At 46.0% G+C, this 20,000-nt stretch overlaps 1 protein-coding gene across 8 annotated transcripts in view; it reads left to right on the plus strand.

Moving 5' to 3' along the window:
* Window positions 1-12,830: 12,830 nt before the first annotated feature.
* The window catches only part of auts2a (activator of transcription and developmental regulator AUTS2 a), a 317,309-nt gene continuing 310,139 nt past the window's right edge, over window positions 12,831-20,000 (plus strand). For 6 of the 8 annotated variants that reach the window (XM_035535457.2, XM_081701846.1, XM_035535458.2 and 3 more), the window contains exons 1-2: window positions 12,831-12,993; window positions 15,869-16,534. In XM_035535457.2, the coding sequence (XP_035391350.1) occupies window positions 16,265-16,534 (270 nt within the window). In that variant the 5' untranslated portion in view covers window positions 12,831-12,993; window positions 15,869-16,264. The remainder of the gene's footprint in view (window positions 12,994-15,868; window positions 16,535-20,000) is intronic. The other 2 variants (XM_035535459.2, XM_081701847.1) reach the window with 1 other exon arrangement.

The raw sequence follows: 20,000 nt of genomic DNA on the forward strand, positions 1-20,000 counted from the left end.
AAACAAGCTTACAGCTAAATCCTGAGGCCGTGTTGAGAACTACACAGAGATCTCGCACTGCTGCTTGGTCTTATAATCTCGATTTTCTGTCTTGTTAAACTTGTTTTGTCTTAACCCTCTGATAACTGCCATGCCAGCAATCCCTGCTCTGTGCAGCTGGAATGATTTGTCCAAATGCATGTTCTGACCCAATGAGAAGTGCAGTCTCTCCAACGATACATGGTCTATATATTCCTTTAAAAGAATTAGATGAAATAAGTCAGCAGGTAAAAGAAAGAAGAGGCTGAATGTGTGGTTTTCTCAACACCCCACACATTCTTGAATGACACTCTTGAGTGACATTCTGCGCTTATCTCACTCATTATCAGGCCCTTTATACAGTCCAGAGAATACAAACCTGCTTCATTAGAGCAGGCGCAGAGGCAAAGACCAGCTCTCAGCTGCTTGCGGTAAATCTCCAAGCCCACGACTGGCTGTCATTTTTATGGCCTAGAGAGGAAGCACAATGGCCTTTTAAAAATAACAATAAAAGCCCTTCAGATGTGTCCCATGTTTCAAACAAGCGGCCAGAGATGAGCCTGCCTTGCCTCTTGGCTCCTTTCAAAGAGAACTTTTATAAAGACAAACTGTATTTGCTGACAAAGAGTAAAATGCAACACTACGGCAGCGTTTGGCAGCGTGTGGTGTGCGGCGCGGTGCGGCGCCTCGGGGCACGGAGGCACGGCAGGGACCGGTAGTGCGGAACTAATGTTGTGACGACAGAATCTTTTTCAAGGTAGAATAATAAACAAAGCACGCTTTCACTTCAGCAGTGGTGCGCATTCATGCAGAGAATCTGTGGGTTTACAGAGTGGAGAGCTATTAGACAGATGAAAAAAGGCAGTGCCTCTGAGACTAGACACGGTAATCAGCCAAAAACCATGTTACGAAAATGTGACGAAGGCCGTCTTGGTTTTGGGCTCCCAGTCAACGCAGCGGGAGACGAGGAGAGACCAGTGTCTGAAAAATTAAGACACTCGGGGACATTACACCCCAGTCACGTCAGTAAGCCACTCGAGTTATTTCAGAGATTGAACTTTATTGTTATCGTTCCAGCAAAGTGATGGCAAATTTGATTTCATTTTTCTTCGTCTGTGAAAGCGCCCACAGCGATGGAGCTGTATGGTGACAGATGCCACACAGAGGGCCTTAAAGCTGGAGTGGAAGTTTTTATTGGTACCCAGGAAACGACCGAATGAGAGATGAAGATTCATGATCTTCACGTCGTATCATGTGTGACAACGTTTGAGACCCAGCGCACTAGTGCTTGTAAAACATGTTAATCATTTATATTCACTGCCAATGCCTTTGTTATTAACGGCTGTTATCAGCTAAAAGGTTTCTAAAAGCCCAGACTGAATCTAAAACAAATTAATATTTTAAGTAAAAAGGCAAAACGAAGAAAAGGTTTAGTCATTGGTTTGCAAAAGAAAACAAAAATATTTTTTAAAAAAAGCGAAACCTTGTAGCAGGGATACGAGGTCGGTCTAGGAGTCCAGGAAGACAAAGGCTGCTCATAAGGTGATGCGTGGTGGACCACATACTCCAGCCGTTTCGCAAATGGTACCAACGGAAAGGTCTTAGCCAGCGTCTTCGGGGCCCTGATGGAAAGAACCTTGATTTGATGATGAAAACATGGATCGTTTCTGAGAGGTGACTGTTCATGTGAACATGTTCTCTTCTTCACTGTGAATGCTTTACCTGACACACCTGCGCCCATATATGACATTAGCAGTTTAATGGCTTTTTTATGCCAGTTACAATCACGAGCATTTCCTATCATGAGACTGTGAAGACGCATTTATGGCACCAGGCATACATTTCATAGCAAAGTCATATTTGTAAAAAGGCATTGCTCTCTCTGAACCATTACCCCCGAGGTGCTGTCTGCACCTACCACTGCACTGTAGCAGCTATGAAACTAAACTGCCAAACCGTTACTGCTAACGACTCAGCCAAGAGAATATGAAGACGGTTATAAAGAACTGGAGAACTTTTAATATTAAGTTACGAGACAGAAAAGAGGGTCTTTTTCAAGGGTCATAGAACTCCGCTGTGGAAACGGGGTCCACTCTGAGCTCTGTTACACTCGTCAGTACTGGACGGCTTTGAAGGTACATTGGTTACAATGCTACTGAAGAGTTCCCACGCGTGCACGCTGGAGACAATTGTGCTCAGTGACTCTCAAAGCCGCGCGCCCACTCCATTTGTGCTGAATTATCAATCGCAGAGCGTGAACCCTCGCGACTGATAATGCAGCAGCTTCCACGCGCTGAGCCAGAGGCCTAGAGCGACCGCGTTCAGCACGAACCATGACAGCGAGTCTGTCATCGACCTGTCAACCCAGCGATAAGTCACCAGGATGTACTCCGGCACGCCGGGTTCATGCCCTTTATTATTCTAGTTCGACGCTTGGCAGTAGGCATCCGCGCTTCTGCCCAGTCTGCAGGGTGGGTGTGGCCTGAGTCACGCACATGAGGCTGAAGGAAAACGCATGCAGAGCAGGTCAGCTTGTGCGGCCGGTGCGAGCATAGATCCTCCAGCGTCGGTCCTCCAGTGAGGGCTCAAGGTGTACACGTGCAGCGTCAGTTGATCACTGTGTGTCACGTGGGATGGATTTTCCAAAAGTGCCAAGTGCGTCAGTAGCAGCACACACGAGGGGATGTTGGCAACACGTGTCTGTGAATCTCTGTACTCTGTACCTACAGGGTGTTTTAATGAATAATATATGGTAGTATAGTAGTCCCAACCTGAGTGAATGGCGTTTCTATACACACAGAGTCCGTTTCTGCACAACACAAGCTCCCCTGTGCAAAGACATTCAATCATATGTGTAAAAAAAGGCCATATAATTAATCTCTTTATCTCTTTATGAAAACCCACAGGCTCCCACACCCCCAGCTGTCCAGTGGGGTGTAAACACGAGTTCCTACAGGAATATCTTTCTGTGCTTTGACAGGCCGGAAGCTGATGTTTACACAGCGAGAACGCACCATGATGCAACCCGAGCCCGCGAGCCCAGAGACTCCACGGTCGCGCTTCTCCGATCGCGCAGTAGCGTTTTTAATCTTATTTCCTCTCTCTCATGCTCTCGCTCTCACGCACCGGTCCTTCCGTAGCTGGCTCTCTCGTGCACAGGCGCCGCCTCCAGCAAGGTGCAGATGTGATCGCGCACGTACTTGTGGAACGCGCGGTGTCTACAACAAGCCCGGAACCCAAACACAGTGCAAAATTATGGAATTGGCTTGAAGGTGTAATTGACACTGACCTGACGATGCTAGTGTGCGATTCTCCAGCTGTTCACGTCCCCTGCTCCTGCCAGAATGTGTGTGTGTGTGTGTGTGTGTGTGTGTGTGTGTGTGTGTGAGTGAGTGTGTGTATTTGTGTGTGTTAGTGTGTGTGTGTGTGTGTGAGTGAGTGTGTGTGTGTATTTGTGTGTGTGTGTTAGTGTGTTAGTGTGTATGTGTGTGTTAGTGTGTTCGTATTTGTGTGTATTTGTTTGTGTGTGTGTGCGTGTATTTGTGTGTGTGTGTGTGTGTGTGCGTGTATTTGTGTGTGTGTGTGTGTGTGTCTGTGAGTGAGTGAGTGTGTGTGTGTGTTTGTGTGTGTGTTTGTGTGTGAGTGAGTGTGTGTGTGTATTTGTGTGTGTGTGTGTATTTGTGTGTGTGCGTGTGTGTGTGTGTGTATTTGTGTGTATGTGTGTGTGTGTGTGTGTGTGTGTGTGTGTGTGTGTGTGTGTGTGTGTGTGTGTTTGCTTCCTGCTCTGCTCAGCAGGTTCGATGTCCTCTTATCCTCACAGTATGTTTGGGAGAAGCTGTCATTTGTATCCATTCTATTCATTCTGACCAAAGAGACTATTTTCACCTTCTGTTCTAGAGAAAGCAGGGGAACAGACTGTATAATTCCTCACAGATAGAAAATCACACGAGTGACAGAGACGTGCACGTTTCCTTTGGTGACGTAGTTCTCTAGTTCTTCTGGACCGTGGACCTGCAGCTGAGTGCTGACGTAGTTCTGCTGGACCGTGGCCTGTAGTTGTGTGGTGACGTAGTGTGAGTTCCTGGACTGGTCACACACTGTGCTGTCTGGAAGGCTCCTGCTGACCAGCAAAATGTTACTGAAGCTGGAAAAAGCTTGAAGAAGGAAGAGGGAAAAAAAACCAGACACATCATTCAGTCTCCAGCCTTCCAGGGAGGAAGTGCACTTATGATGGAGTACTTTCACTGTAAAAAGCATTTCAGAATTTCCAAAGACACTGTAGTGCAGAGTAACTGAGCACTTCAATGCAAAACCATTTATCTGTCATTTCCCCTTTTTGTGTAATCAGCTATTCTAGTTTTTTTTAATTTTGTACATTAAAATGACATTAAAATGCTAAATATGCTTTATTTAGACTTACTTTACTTCATTCATGTGGGCATTTAAAAATAAAATTTGCAAAAATGTTTTATATTATTGTTTTTATTTTGCTAAATGCAGAAAAACAGTAACTGTTATTTTTGGTTGCAAGGGCTCAACTAATCACTTGTAAGCTGTAAATGCTCTGTGACTGTCTGTGGGGTTATGGATGCTGGTACCATTCTCTCATCTGATCAGCTTCGAGAAGAGAAGAGGAACCGGAGAGCAGAGGAAAGAGAGCACTGTCCTGCCCCTCTTCCGTCTCTACAGCTGAGGTAGGAGGTGTTAGTTGGGTTGGTGTAGACCTGCCCTGGTCTGTACTGCCGGTCCAGGCCATGACCTTGAGCTGCAAACCCTGAGGTCTTAACCTGAGGATGTGCGGCTCTGGAGTCTACGCATCACTAGAATGAGAGAGGTTTTGCAACCCAGACCAGCTGCAAATATGCATGTAATACCTGTACACTTACTGAGAGTGTGTTTACACTGTCTCCTCTAAACGTCTTGCTAGCAGGATCTGGGGCATTGAGCTCAGATGGTGTGTATGAACACATCTCTCAGCTAGGTTTCCTCTCTACAGATCTATCCATCCATTCATCCAGACACTGACTCCCTTTTCACACCCACCTGCTCGGCCAACAAGGATCAGACGGACGTTTAAGATACAACCGTCAGTGCTCACATCCTCATACGCGCCTGTGCCGGACTTGTGTTGGTTCTTATGTTTGTGTGTCCATGAATGCACATACGTATGTGTGTCTACTGTCTGTGATAACATACATGAATGTGTCTGTATGCTTGAAAACTGATGTATGTGTGTGTGTGTGTGTGTGTGTGTGTGTGTTTGTTTGTCTAGTGCCTGTTTCAAACTGCATGTCATTGTGTGTGTGTGTGTGTGTGTGTGTGCGTGTGCCTGGATACTATCACCTGAAGATCCTGCAAAAGGAAATTAGGGATCACCCAGAGTGATCACCATGGAAACCAATTATATCCATTGAGACAACACAAACTTTTAAAGCTACTTTTTGGGAGGTTATTACAGACGTCTGTTGGGTTTGTAGTGTCGGGTTTGTGCAGAATTAGACTGAGTTCTGAAACCGTGGAGCAAAGTGGAGCGAAGTGTTTTTACTGATTTCACAGACGACTGTGTGATATGTCACTACGCTGTAGTAGTTTCTCAGTAAATTAAGCTCCCACACCACTTACACTGTCAGGAACCACACGCGTCTAAACAGTTTGTGTCAGTCCTGTGGCCTGACCCTAGCCACCAGACCCTGGAGACGCAGAGCTGGGTCTCCGCTGCCTGGTCTTACGGGGGTTTTGCATTAGAATAATATTTCTGTTGTTTATTAACAGAGAACCTTTTTGCTGACCACACATTTGGGGTTGTGAATAGGACATTCTGAGAGCAGTTCTGAGATCAGCTCAGCAGCTGAATGCAGACTAAATGCTGTGACTGTCTCTGTTCCTTGGTGAAATGTGTCTTGGCATAATCTAATGCAGACATGCACCATAGTACCTTCGGGATTATTTTTATTATACAGAACCACAAAGCAATTTGCTTTGTACACTACTGAAGAAAAATGGGCTACTGCAAAGTGAAGCTATCTATGTAGGCAACATTTATTTAGCTTTTTTCCTTTTTCCTCACTCCCCGCCCCCGTTCGTTCTGAGGTGTCAGGGCCAAGCAGAAGTGAATAATTACTTGTGCATGCTGTTGTCACAGAGCGCTTGTTTATTTTCATAATGTCGGAAAGCTCTTCTTGAGAATGCTCCAACAAATCACGAAGCCATTAAGCACTCCCGTTGGCACAGACGGACGGCCGGGGCTAATGACTCCTGATTGGCTGGATATGAACAGTGAGACGGCCCTCTCGAGCACGCTCCATGAGAGAGAACAACCACGTCTCATCTTGAGAGAATACACACCATGAGAGAGAACAACCACGTCTCATCTTGAGCTTTTCTGTCATGAACTTTTGAAAAGTTAAAAGCGATTCATATCATGATTAAACTTTGGGTAGCGTCCAAATTTCAGAGACCTTGTTGTTGTCCATTAACAGCCAGCTTATCAAACACTAGACGTTAGAGTTTTAGACTATATGACAATAAGAAGAAGAACAGAGAGCAGTAGAGTTCATACAGCTTTCCTTTCCTGCTGTTTTAGCAGCCATGCTGTCACTGTTAGCAGAAGAACAGTCCCAGCTCCTAACAAACGAGAACGCACACGTATGTGTCTTTGCCTAGAATATAAGAGAGGGGGGGGGGGGAGCGAAAGAGAGAGAGGAAGGTTTCAGGAGACTGGGAACAAACCTGATGCATTACACACACACACACACACACACACACACACGTCCCCCTTGCCTTATGCTTGCACAACACAATGGACTGTTCTTAATTTTTCTCATATTTTTTTCCTTTTTCATAGCATAAGTGCATGTGCACATGTTTATGTGATGGGGTTAGAATAAACAACACTCTGTTTATTGTGTGTGTAGATGGAGATTCACTCTTCTGTTCATTGTGTGTAGATGGAAATTCACTCTTCTGTTCATTGTGTGTAGATGGAAATTCACTCTTCTGTTTATTGTGTGTAGATGGAGATTCACTCTTCTGTTTATTGTTTGTGTAGATGCAGTTTCACTCTTTTGTTTATTGTGTGTGTAGATGGAGATTCCTTGCAAATACAACCTCAGCCTTATGCTTATCAGCCTTTCAAACACACACACACAAACACACACACACACAAATATAATAGACCTGCTGTAATTTAACACTCAGCAGATACTCTGTGGCATGTAAGACAGGAAGCCAAGGGTGACGGACTTCCTGCTGTTCCATCAACCTGTGAGGACAACCCTCTCCCCAAGCGCCTGCCGTGCACCTGGATGAGACGGAAGGCCCGACGACCCAGAAGAGCCCTCAGGCCCAGGAACGATGGTTCTGTATCTGAGACAGGAGTGGAGTGCTTCCTGTACCCAGTGTTAAATCAGTACAGTACGTGGAAGCACCCTCCCAGACGACCGGCAGTGTTGAGATTTCATCTTACCGTGCGAAGGCTGGTTGTGCCATTACAACTCTGCATGTTACAAAGGCTAAACCTGTGGAACCGTTACATATGCTACTTAGCACGAAGGTGAAGGAGAAAGGTGTGTCTGTTCTGAAGCCCAGTAGCTTCGAGATGTTACACTTAATACAACACCGAGGTTGCAGGTGAGGCTCCGCTCTTCTTGATGTTCTGCTGTTCCTGTTGTTCTGCTGTTCTCCATGTTCTGCTGTTCTCCATGTTCTACTGTTCCTGTTGTTCTGCTGTTCTCCATGTTCTGCTGTTCTCCATGTTCTACTGTTCCTGTTGTTCTGCTGTTCTCCATGTTCTGCTGTTCTCCATGTTCTACTGTTCCTGTTGTTCTACTGTTCCTGTTGTTCTGCTGTTCTCCATGTTCTGCTGTTCTCCATGTTCTGCTGTTCTCCATGTTCTACTGTTCCTGTTGTTCTGCTGTTCTTGATGTTCTGCTCTTCTCGATGTTCTGTGATTTTTGTGAAGCTACGTTCATAGTCATGTGATGGTTAGGAAAAGATTTGTTATAGCCCTGCCATGTCATGGCTTCTGACAAGCCCTGGTCAGTGGGAAAACCTGTACGAAGATAAAATAGCTGTCATCCCATATAAGCGCGTACACCTCTACATCTGTCAGAGTATAATTATATGAAATGCACAGTTGACGAAGACTACTGGTCCCTGATTGCTGGAATCAGTCTCTCCCTGTTTCTCTCCTTGTGTGTGTGTGTGTGTGTGTGTGTGTGTGTGTGTGTGTGTGTGTGTGTGTGTGTGTGTGTGTGTGTGTGTGTGTGCGCACACGCCCACGTGCATGCATGTGTGTGTTACATCTCTTTACAAAATGATCTCAGGCAGGCAGACTCCGAATGGAGAGGTGATGAATTGTGTGTGTTGGCAGACATAACGGGAGCAGAGAGGCTTTTGACAGACCTCATATATTAACATCGCAGCAAATGATCCAGGACTGTCCATTACCGTGGCCTGCACCAACAGGAATGCTTTGTGCCGCAGAGACACATATCTCTGTCATAATCAAGATTTTCCATCTTTGCTCTTGTTTTTTTACATAATTGTGCTAGTGATATTCAAACCGATAAGAGAGAGAGAGAGAGAGAGAGAGAGAGAGAGTCACAGGCAGACATGTGGACACAAGTTGTTACTGTCTCTATATGTAGGTGAAGCCAGTTCTTCCTCATCTAATCTCATCTCTGTTTTGTTATGGTGTATTTAATCCTGCTAAAATAACGAAAAAATAAATAAATAAAAGCAAAAGTAGTGCGACATTTGTATCACTAATGATGTATGAATGACGTTTAATACTCTTCATTCTTTTTAGGAACATATACGGAAAAGAGACTCAGAAGAAAAAAGGCTTGATTGTGTCTGTTCACGCTCACAGAGAGAAGACTGTTTGAGGCAACATATCCATCAGCTAAAGGCCATTTGCCTCAATGTGTTACAGTCATGGAAGAGTGAGATCAGAATGAGATCTGAATGAGATCTGAATGAGATCTGAATGAGAGAGCAGGCAGAGTAGCCTGGCTCTGCTAAGCATGATTAAAGGTGGTTTGGTTCAGGGAGGATGCTGGAGTTTGAAGCCTCTTCTGAGAGCCACAGAGTGATCTTTTGAAGCCGTGTCACACCTGTGTGTGCCGGACAAATGCCGGCTAACGGCAAGGCATGTCATTTCCTCCTTGTGTCTGGGTGCTGTTTGTCTCTGAGGAGGCTGCCCACAGTGCCTGTGTGTGATTACAGCTCGGTGGAGTAATGGAGCAGTGTCTCTGAAGACTGGACGGGTTCGTGGTATCAAAAAGCCCTGACCGAACTGGATTCATCTGGAATCTGTGTGTGCGCGCACGTGTGGGTTTGTGTGCGCGAGTGTGTGTCTGCGTCTGTGTGTGTGTGTGCGTCTGTGTGTGTCTGTGTGTGTGTGTGTGTGTGTGTGTGTGTGTGTCTCCTTGCAAGAAAGAGAGGGAAAGAAAATGAGAGGTGCAAATGTATGCATATGTGTATTTACTGTGTCCATACATAGTATGTGTGCGTTTTCCTGTATTTACATATTCTTTTGCGTTTGTGTGTGTATGCTCGTGGCTCCGTGAGACAGCAGAGAGGGAACGCCGTCGGTTTTTTTTCATGTGGAGACAAAAGAAAAAATCCAGACTGCAGAGAACGTGATCAACACAGATAGGGTTTGCCGTCAGTGATGCACAGTGATTTTATGCAGATTAAAAATCTCTGAAAAACTAGCCAAGAATAATCTACTGAGGTCATTGGGATTTTAACAATTATTCTTAAGAGACTAGATTAAACAAAACACACGTGTCTACTCCACGACACCTAATCTCTCCAAAACATCATGTAGCCACACTATTATATATAATCTATATTGTTATTATATATAAGAGGAGGTAACGGTTTGTACCATGCCCTCACCAAACATCTTGACAATGCCCCAGAGAGCATGGCGGGAGTGCTAGGTTTTTTTCCTCTGCTCTCATGGAGGGAGATTTCCTTTGCACGAGTGAAGGAGCTTTGCTCTGGCGCAGTGACCCCGGGCTAAATATACACGGGCCCAGAACATGCTCACCGTAGGGGCCTGGACTTCTAAACCCAGACTCATGCCACAGTTAGAGGGCTATAATACCATCCGCTCTAGGACAGACACTACAAGCCCACCACTGAACAGGTGCTCACACCTTAATAAATGAACGTTAATGCATTTACATTAAAATGAATCAAGATTAATACATGATCATTGTAGGATGTTGGTGTGGAGTTTTGAACCAGTCAGAATGAACTCCATTCTGTTCAAGGCAGATTTGATTTTTCATTGCATGAAATTATAAACCACAAAAATACAGTACTCATAGACAATAAACAAATACAATTTACCAATACAAACTCACAAATACAACACACAAATACAACAGACGGTGTGTACAGTTGTAAAGGTTCCTGCTGGCTCTGCAGGGGTTAATAAGGCTCACTTATTGCTTAAAATCCTGGTGATAACTAACTTGATGAAGGCTCTATTGCATGTGTTAGTTTGTTTACCCATTAACAGTGCCGAGCCAAGTCATATGATAAATAACCTGGCCTGTGCAAACAGTACAGTTTTCTTGGACAATTTTTCATCCATAATATTAAACTTTTATTGCACACAATTTTCAGTGATTATCTGGTTTCCCTCTAGTTTATTAACGGCGTCACTGAATAATCAAAGCCCCATAAAGGTATAACCAAATCAATCTTGTCCATTGTAGGATCGTAGGTGACAGTTGCTAGAATGATTCTCTCTCTGGGAATAGGCTTTGCTTTGATCCCGGTCACAACATCGATACACTCACCTTAGACACACAGCTCCACGATCGTTAGTGTAACTCTAGAGCCACTGTTGGAAAGAATGAAAAATCTTTACAGCTAATGAAAGTGCAAATTGGGCATTTGGTTAATCAGGGAGCAAGAACAATATCGCCATGATGACAGGAGAATGAATTAAGCAATGTGTTTTCTCGTAGATAATTATGGTTTTAAGAATCAATTTTATGACCAGAGAAAGAGGCAGAGAGAGAAAGAGAGATATAACAGGTGTCTGTCTGTCTGTCTGTCTCTCTCTCTCTCTCTCTCAGGAATGCAGATAACGCATCTCATAAGTCCATGAATCCATAGCGCTATTATTCACAAATGATAGAGCGTGGTTATGGATCCATGCGTTGTATAAATATCTCGGGCCTTGCACACTGCAGTGCTCTCCCTCAAGAACACACAGAGGATTAACTGACTGAATTATCCAGGCCGCAGAAGCTCCGGTAACACAGGAAAATCCATACTCTGCTGCTCCGTGGTTAACGTGGGTGGAAATTAGTGCAGGATGAGACTTCCTTGATGTGTTGTGTCCTGTTTAATGATGCATTAATGCCCTATGAACAAATGGACACGTGTGCTAGTGGGATAGCAACAAATCCAGTTTACTGCAGTAAGCTGTGGCTTCCAAATTTTGGAATTTGCCCCCAGTATCACTGCCAGTCAACGTCTCAACCAGTCTGAACGGGTACGCTGCCAGTTAACCAGACTGAACGGGTACGCTGCCAGTTAACCAGACTGAACGGGTACGCTGCCAGTTAACCAGACTGAACGGGTACGCTGCCAGTTAACCAGACTGAACGGGTACGCTGCCAGTTAACCAGACTGAACGGGTACGCTGCCAGTTAACCAGACTGAACGGGTATGCTACTAGTTAACTAGTCTGAACGGGTATGCTGCCAGTTAACCAGACTGAACGGGTATGCTGCCAGTTAACCGGTCTGAATGGGTACGCTGCCAGTTAACCAGACTGAACGGGTACGCTGCCAGTTAACCAGACTGAACGGGTATGCTGCCAGTTAACCAGACTGAACGGGTATGCTGCCAGTTAACCGGTCTGAATGGGTACGCTGCCAGTTAACCAGACTGAACGGGTACGCTGCCAGTTAACCAGACTGAACGGGTACGCTGCCAGTTAACCAGACTGAACGGGTATGCTGCCAGTTAACCGGTCTGAATGGGTACGCTGCCAGTTAACCAGACTGAACGGGTACGCTGCCAGTTAACCAGTCTGAACGGGTATGCTGCTCATCACTGACACTGCAGTCCCAGGCCCAACTCACAGTGGAGATAAACTGACTGGTCTCTGGTTCAGCCTAGACAGAAAACCTGTTCATGTTACCTAACATTACCTAACACACACACATGCACACGCACACATACACAAACTCAAAACATAAAAAGATGTCATATATGATATTTTTAGACATCATCATAAATGTTATTGTAAATGAAGGTGTAGACAAAGTGTTGAACAAAGGTTGATAAAACTAGAATTTAAAGTGCTGTTTAAGGTTGATCCAAGCAAATTCCAGTCCTGATTACTGAAATGCAGCCAGTTGGCTTAGTGACACCATTAAGTTTAAGTACTGAAATGGTTTACCTTTATTAAAAATCTATAAATGTGAGAGGTTTGATGGCAGGCAGAATGAACTCCTAGAATAACACAATCTCTGTGGCAGATGTCAAAGTTGCAGTCAAGACCTAAAACCATTGACGAAGTCTCACCATAATAAAACAAACAAACAAAACAAACAATTTTAAAAATGTGAACCCTCTTAACAGTGCTGGTTTGTTATTGTCGTCGAGTTCATCTTTAGTGCAACAGACTCCGTTACATTTCTGTACATTCAACGAGAAGAGAAGCATCTGGGATTTCTGAACTGGAATGCCAGAGCAGCACTACTTGAGCCGAGGAAGCGCACCGCCAGTAAAGCGGCACTGCGGCAGCGCGGTATCACTGCGCCGTTCCGCCGGTCCCCGCTCCGGGATCCTACAGCACGGACTGGTAGAAGCGCGGAAGCTCTTTGCACAAATTGTTTGTTTGTTGAAACATTTTTTGCCCTTTTGTTTTCAGTGTTGCTGAACCTTGATCTCCGGATGTCGACGACTCACCGGGACGGTCCTCCACTCACGAGGGTTTGCATTTCTTGGTTTTGCATGACGTGCTTTGCAGGGTGAACAGGCTGGCTTTGTGTGTGTGTGTGTGTGTGTGTGTATATATATATGCGTGTATGTGTATGTGTATGTGTGTGTGTGTGTGTGTGTGTGCGCGCGAGAGCGCGCGCGGAGAGGAATACGGGGAAGGAGACTGGGGCAGGCGCTGCTGTGGGCTGCACTGGCCACGGCGTGTCAGATTTACTGACGGAGACACGCAGACAAAAAGGAATCCTCGAGTCCAGCGCCAGAGCAGGATATCACGCGGAGACGAGAGCAGGCGCACGGGGAAATGGGGTTTAAAGCATTTAGTCAAAGCTGCTTTGCATGCGTGACATTACTCACTGGGTTAAAGGTGCATGTGACCAACAGCGGTATGTGTTGTTCATCAGTCGGGACTAGTGAGCGTGCTTGGAGAAATGTTGCTGAGGCGCATGCATGTCTGCTCCAGTAAGCCACCTCTCCAGCTGAACACTGTGCGCTGATATGCAACGCTTCTTTTCACTTGCTAAATGTTTCAGTGGGGAATTATGGAAGTAGATAAATGTTTGGGTGCCTATCTCCACCCCTGACACGCGCAACTCCAGCCCCGTCACCTCATGAAGTTGGGCTAGATGGTTCATGGGCTATGATGTCATAGCTTCAGGACCGTGGGTGCTCGAGAAGGTGTTCCCGTGAGGTGTGGAGCCTTTACTGGAATTCTGGGGGTGGAGGGGTTTGGAGGGGGTTGGCTGACAATTTTGAGTGACACGTTTCGGGGAATGACGAGACTGTGGACTGATTACGTTATAGATACGCGCACACTTAACAGCCCTAATCCTCGTTGACTGACACGTGCACGTGACTCTGGTTTTGGATAATAAGGAGATTAGATGACGGTCAGAGAAATGAACGCACGCTCAGCCCGCGCTAGTTAAGCAGTGAATTTCAGCACATTTGTTTGTGTGCGCGCGTATGCGCGCGCAGAGACTACAGTTGACTGGAAACACTCCAAGGTTGCACTGCACACAGGAGTGAAAGTCTATTAGAATCACTTTGCCGTGTGCTGTAATTGCGCTGTGCGCGCCTTCTTAAACGGCTTGGGTTAGGAATTAGCCTGCATTATTTTCAACAAAAATAATTTATTTTTGTTAGAACACGTGGATGTCGTGTGATTCATCAAAACGCCCACAGAACACTCATCTGGAAAGATTGGTTATGACTCTCACGGCACACTAAAAAGTGATTTATTAGAGGGCCAATTTGCATATTGCTGCAGTGTCAGTATTGCAAAGGCCAATTTTGCAATAACCAGTACAAGTCTACACAACCGACAGCGCCTTTTCTGTGTGAATCTGAGCTGCTATGGTCAAAGGGCAATAAGAACCGTAATCCCGTTACCGCCTCTCAGATCCTGCAGCGGTGCTGGCGGTGGGAGTTAACGGAGGAAAACGTCGCAGCAGCAGCACCGGTAGAGGAATTAGGACCGTGCTCACGCTGTCATGTAAACCGCCGTAGAAATAAAGATATTTTATATGAAATCGGATTAAAAAAAAAAAACCCGTCTCGTCCGTCTTTCTCGACTTTACGATTTTGCCAAAGGTGTGGCGTGACGAGAGACTGTCGTGATGCCTGGACACTGTCGGTGTCACCACGAACTGTTAAAGGAAGTCGGTCCGCCTGAATGTAAGGCTCCGTTGTGGGTGTATAGGAGGTCATAGGAGGTCATATGTGGCTACGTGCGTGCGTGACATATCGCGTCAGAGAAGATGGTTGGATATTGCTATGGGAGAATAACAAAACCCGTTATACTGTCGTCAAAATTGATAATCGCAACATAGTTTACATTTAATGTCTACTCTATATATACAAACTAAAAATGTATTTAAGCTCTAATGGAATGTATACGGTCCATTAATCTGTAGGCTTTGCATTATTTTGTATATTACCTGAACAGGTACGTACCACTGTAATTTGGTGACGCCTAAAAGACGATTCTGAGTTAAGTTCTATGAAACGCTCTTTCGATCGATTAACAACGGACCTTTTGTAGGAATGATTCTTGCATTACGCGACCGCACTCGTGCTAGTTATCGAGGCAGAGATTTTGTCGGCGAGACACTTTTCTGCCACCAGGACTGCTGTACATCATTATTCTGGTGTGACACTGAACAGTTTTCCTAAGGCCACTGGCTCCAGGGCGGAAATGATGCCATAAGTTCAATGTTAAAATAAGCATCTGCTGGGCAAAGGTGGCCTGTATATGCGGCTGTGCGATAAACACGATTTCAAATTTGCATTGAGAATCCTGCCAAGATGAAGCGCTAGTGATCTTCTTTATAGCCCAGGGTACGAACATGCATCAAGACGTTGTGTAATGCAGCGCAGTAATAGATGGCAGGTGAACACAGCAGACGTGGCAGGGCGCTCCCAGATACCTTTGCATAAGCTTGTTACACTAACGATGACACGGCCCACGACTCAGGAGTCGTACACTTCATCAACCTTAACTTGTTTTGAGTCGCTTGTTATGTGTAGTTTGAGCATAAAATGCTTCCTAAAACATAAGTGTAAGAGTAGGGTTAATGGCGATCTCTTTCGCAAAGTACACAGTGTTCTCTGAAACAACTCTGACGTCCTGATTGGTCCAGACAAGGCCTAAATCTGGCCTTGGACTAAACTGCACTGCTAATGCGACATTGCCAGTGGAAATCCCCTCTAGTCTATCTGCTCTAATTATAGTGATAGGCTACTGGATATTTTTTTTTTTTTGCATTGCATGATTTAAGTCACAAAAGCAGGGAAAACAAATGCATTTCCATGTGTTTTCTTTGCAAGTGATCCTGTAGCCAATGTATGTATTTCTCTTGTTTTCCAGGAGGGGCAGGTGTTGGCCTACGTGTGGGTCCTGATACCCCTGCCATGCTGAAGTATATTACAGTACAGTTGCAATGGCACAAGACAAGTGACCGCCGGACTGGACCTGACTCCGTGGATACAGGCTAGACTACAGTCAGCAGGGTTGGATTTTGGATTTATTTCACTGTGGATATATCAGTTTGGAATCTGGTGTAAATCCCATGTGACAGATACCCTCGCTGAATCTGCAGATCTTGGATAGTGGATATTTTCGTGTATTTTACTGGAGGACCGACGTTGGGTCGAGCAGTAGAGTTGCTGGTGGATAATTGCGGGAGTTGGGAGTGTTATTCCGCGGAAAACGCAGTTCCACCTGTCAGGAGGACGCAGCGTAGCCCGCCGCCTCTGCCGTGAAATGGATGGCCCGCAGAGCAGTAGCATCCGGAAAAAACGGAAGTCTCGGTCAGAGCGTGACCGTGAGAGGAGGTCTAACGGGATCCGGAATAACCGTGTCCGGGACTCGGTGCTTCGATTCTCCTCGGATTCCGAGCGGGAACACAGCACCAATCCCTCCTCCTCGCGACCCAGACCGCCAAGGAGGAAGAAGAAGGAGTCTCCCTCTGCTGAGGAAGACCTCATTGACGGGTTCTCTATAGTGGGATTTATGACATTGGAAGCCCTTCAGGTAGGTGCTTGAGGCTGTAGTGTTCACTAGAGCAGCTCTCTCCACGCACACACACACACACACACACACACACACACATTCGCTGCTGCGTTTCCCACTCAGCTCTGCGGTCTGGCCCCACATGCCCCGACAGCGGTGCAATAATGACGTTATTATTGTTTGTGGAGCTGCTCCTCCTATTTCTCACTTGCCTGGGCGTCTTTCTTAAGCCCAGCGACGTGTTTCTGGTCGTTCCTGTGTTCATTCACGTGTGCATAATTCCAACAGATGTGGTTTTGAGTGCGGATCTGCTGCAGGAGGTCTACTGTTGCTGATGTGATTTGATGTTTTGCCTCTCAACTTTTTCAGACTATATGAAGAGGGGGCTTTGGATCAAAACAAACCAATATGCGGTTATAAATAACCTGTTGAATCTTTCCAGTATGGTCTTTGTTGAAGAAATGCAATTTCTAAAGGCTTCAGATATTTGGATTTTGTATATCAAACACCATTCCCTGCATAACATGAGTTCTGTATGGCCTGAATTAGAAGGCGCATTCATATTTGCGATGCTGTTTTGTGTGTTGTGACAAAATGCTTCGTTAACCATGTCAGCTGTGCAGACTACAGCTAGCAGGTCTTATTAGCATCAAAGACGTTTCACAATAACTGTAAAGAACAGAATAATTAAACATAATGCTAATATTGAGTATTTGGCCTAGTACCGTCGTCATTAAGTAGTTATGAATGCATTGCTGTTTGGACCTGAGTCATGTGCTAACGTGTAATATCCTGTAATTTGTTATTAAGTAGGACATTTCCCTTTGCAGTGGAGGTGGTGCTGCATTTCAGCGGGTGACCCTGAGCAGTAGTTCTGTGTGGACCTGGTTTCTTCAGCCCAGCAGTGTGACACACTCCATGCTTCCATTCTTGCATTTGCTGTTCTGTATGTGAAGAGGCGCCATCGTCCACCCTTCTGGGACGTGCTGTGCCGTGCTGGTGTCGTGGACGGTAGCTGTGTTGGGGTCCGTCACTCTGGCTTTCCCTCTAGTGACAGGGCCGCCAAGACCAGACGCTCTCGAGAGATTATATTACTTTTGGATTAAAATATCAGGTGTCAGGTTTGTTTTTGTTTTGTTTTTATATGAGTTGAAAGTAAATGGCCCTCTGGAGCGTGGTTTACGTATCTGGAGACTTGTGCGCATGTACGCGGCGTCTCCCCGGTTTAATTGTCTGGAGACTTGGGCGCATGCACGCGGCGTCTCCCCGGTTTAATTGTCTAGAGACTTGTGCGCATGCATGCGGTGTCTCCCCGGTTTAATTGTCTAGAGACTTGGGCGCATGCACGCGGCGTCTCTCCGGTTTAATTGTCTAGAGACTTGGGCGCATGCACGCGGCGTCTCCCCGGTTTAATTGTCCGGAGACTTGTGCGCATGCACGCGGCGTCTCCCCGGTTTAATTGTCTAGAGACTTGGGCGCATGCACGCGGCGTCTCTCCGGTTTAATTGTCTGGAGACTTGTGCGCATGCACGCGGCGTCTCCCCGGTTTAATTGTCCGGAGACTTGTGCGCATGCACGCGGCGTCTCCCCGGTTTAATTGTCTAGAGACTTGGGCGCATGCACGCGGCGTCTCCCCGGTTTAATTGTCCGGAGACTTGTGCGCATGCACGCGGCGTCTCCCCGGTTTAATTGTCCGGAGACTTGTGCGCATGCACGCGGCGTCTCCCCGGTTTAATTGTCCGGAGACTTGTGCGCATGCACGCGGCGTCTCCCCGGTTTAATTGTCCGGAGACTTGTGCGCATGCACGCGGCATCTCTCTGCGATCTCCATCTCTCCAGTCTCCGTGATCTTTCTCAGCACACACATCCTGCCTGGAGTCGTTAGTGTCCTCTGGGGAGCCGTGGACTGGCTTCAATTGTTCATGATGACATGAACTACCCACACCAGTGGCTGGAATCAAAACGTTCATTTGGCAGATGTTCCTGCTACTGGCGCTGAGTTTTCCTCGGCACTTTATTGGCAGTGTCTGTTCACGAGCTGATGCATCACCGTGCCCCACTACAGACCTCTTGAGTTCACGATTAAACTACACTACTCTTCTGCACTGTGGACACACTACATATATTTACATTTCGAGGTCTATTTGTTATAATGTCATTTAAAAAACTGTAATCCCAACACATCATCTAAATGACTGTAGTTTGTTTGGTTAGTAGCCGTTTCATTATTTCGTCTTGGCATTTGGCTTCATATCCACAATTTTTCATGGAGTAAGGTTTGGCTTCCCTGTTCTGGCAATTTCAGCCAAAGTGCTTGCGTGTCACTGGCTGCTGTGTTTATTATAAACCACTTCATAGTAATCAGATTAAAAGCTTTTGCCCTTTTCCCTGGAAAAACCTGCTCAGTTTTCCTGTACACGACAGCTTCCGAAAGGCTGGAGGTTTTTTCCTCTGTGTTTTATTTGTTCTTTGCACATGTTATCATGTCTGTTGATCTTGGTAAAGTGTAAGTGTGCGATACTTGAGTGTTTAAATGTGTCGTCCCTGTATATCGGAATTAATTAATTGAATTATTAATTCAGTATTTTGGTAAGGAAGAATTAGTCCACGCCCGGTGTCATGGGGATTTCTTCTGCCGCTGTCTCCCTTCTCTTCCCCTTTTCTACTTCTCCTACCCTGACCTTCAACGGTTTCATCCCGAGGTGGAATGTCTCAGCCGGTTGTTGAGCGATTCCCTCAGAATAGGAAAATGCCTTTATGCTCGCCACGCTGCAACCAACCCGTTCTACGCCAGCGGTGCGGCACCGAGAGCCTCCGATGGGCCCAGCTGATGGAGGAGCAGCTCTGGTGTTCGCACTCAGCGGAGGGAAGCAAAGCGCATAGAGGGCAGAGGTCGTGTCTTCCTCCGGCACGGAGGCATCAGAGTACGGCTGGAGTTCTCCTGCTCCGTCATACCCTCTGGCCTCGGCGCTGTACCGTCATCTCTCGGCGGGTTTCTGCGGCTGTCTCACAACCCCACGGCTGTGCCCCCAGTCACAGTCAAACACGGAGCTCAGTTACACGCTGGGTTAGCCTCTTTACACACTCTCTGCATTCTGGAACTTTCCATGTGTTTGGTGCCCTAGGAGATTCCACTTTTTTGTCATTTGTTCATGGATAAGACAACACTAGTTGAAGGGTAAACACACACTGATGTCTCAGCTAATCTGATGTCAAAGGTCAGGTGGTTCCTTCAGAAAGGCATAAATGGATGAGCCGAGGAGACTTTACGCTTGACGACGGACAGGAGAGTCACGACCTGCCTTTCTGTGAAGTTAATCGTATACGATTTCTTTGTGCTCGTACTGTAACAGGAGTGAATTCCTGAGAGCATTCTGACAGAGACCAGAGATTTTCTTAGCTGTGGTTATCTTACCTCTGTCTTACAAAACCTCTAAAAGACAACAGTGGAAGACAGAGAGAGAATAAACTAAACGCGTGTTGAGAA

The sequence above is a fragment of the Electrophorus electricus genome, chromosome 19 (assembly GCF_041902795.1).
Source record: "Electrophorus electricus isolate QZ-2024a chromosome 19, ASM4190279v1, whole genome shotgun sequence".
NCBI lineage: Eukaryota > Metazoa > Chordata > Actinopteri > Gymnotiformes > Gymnotidae > Electrophorus > Electrophorus electricus.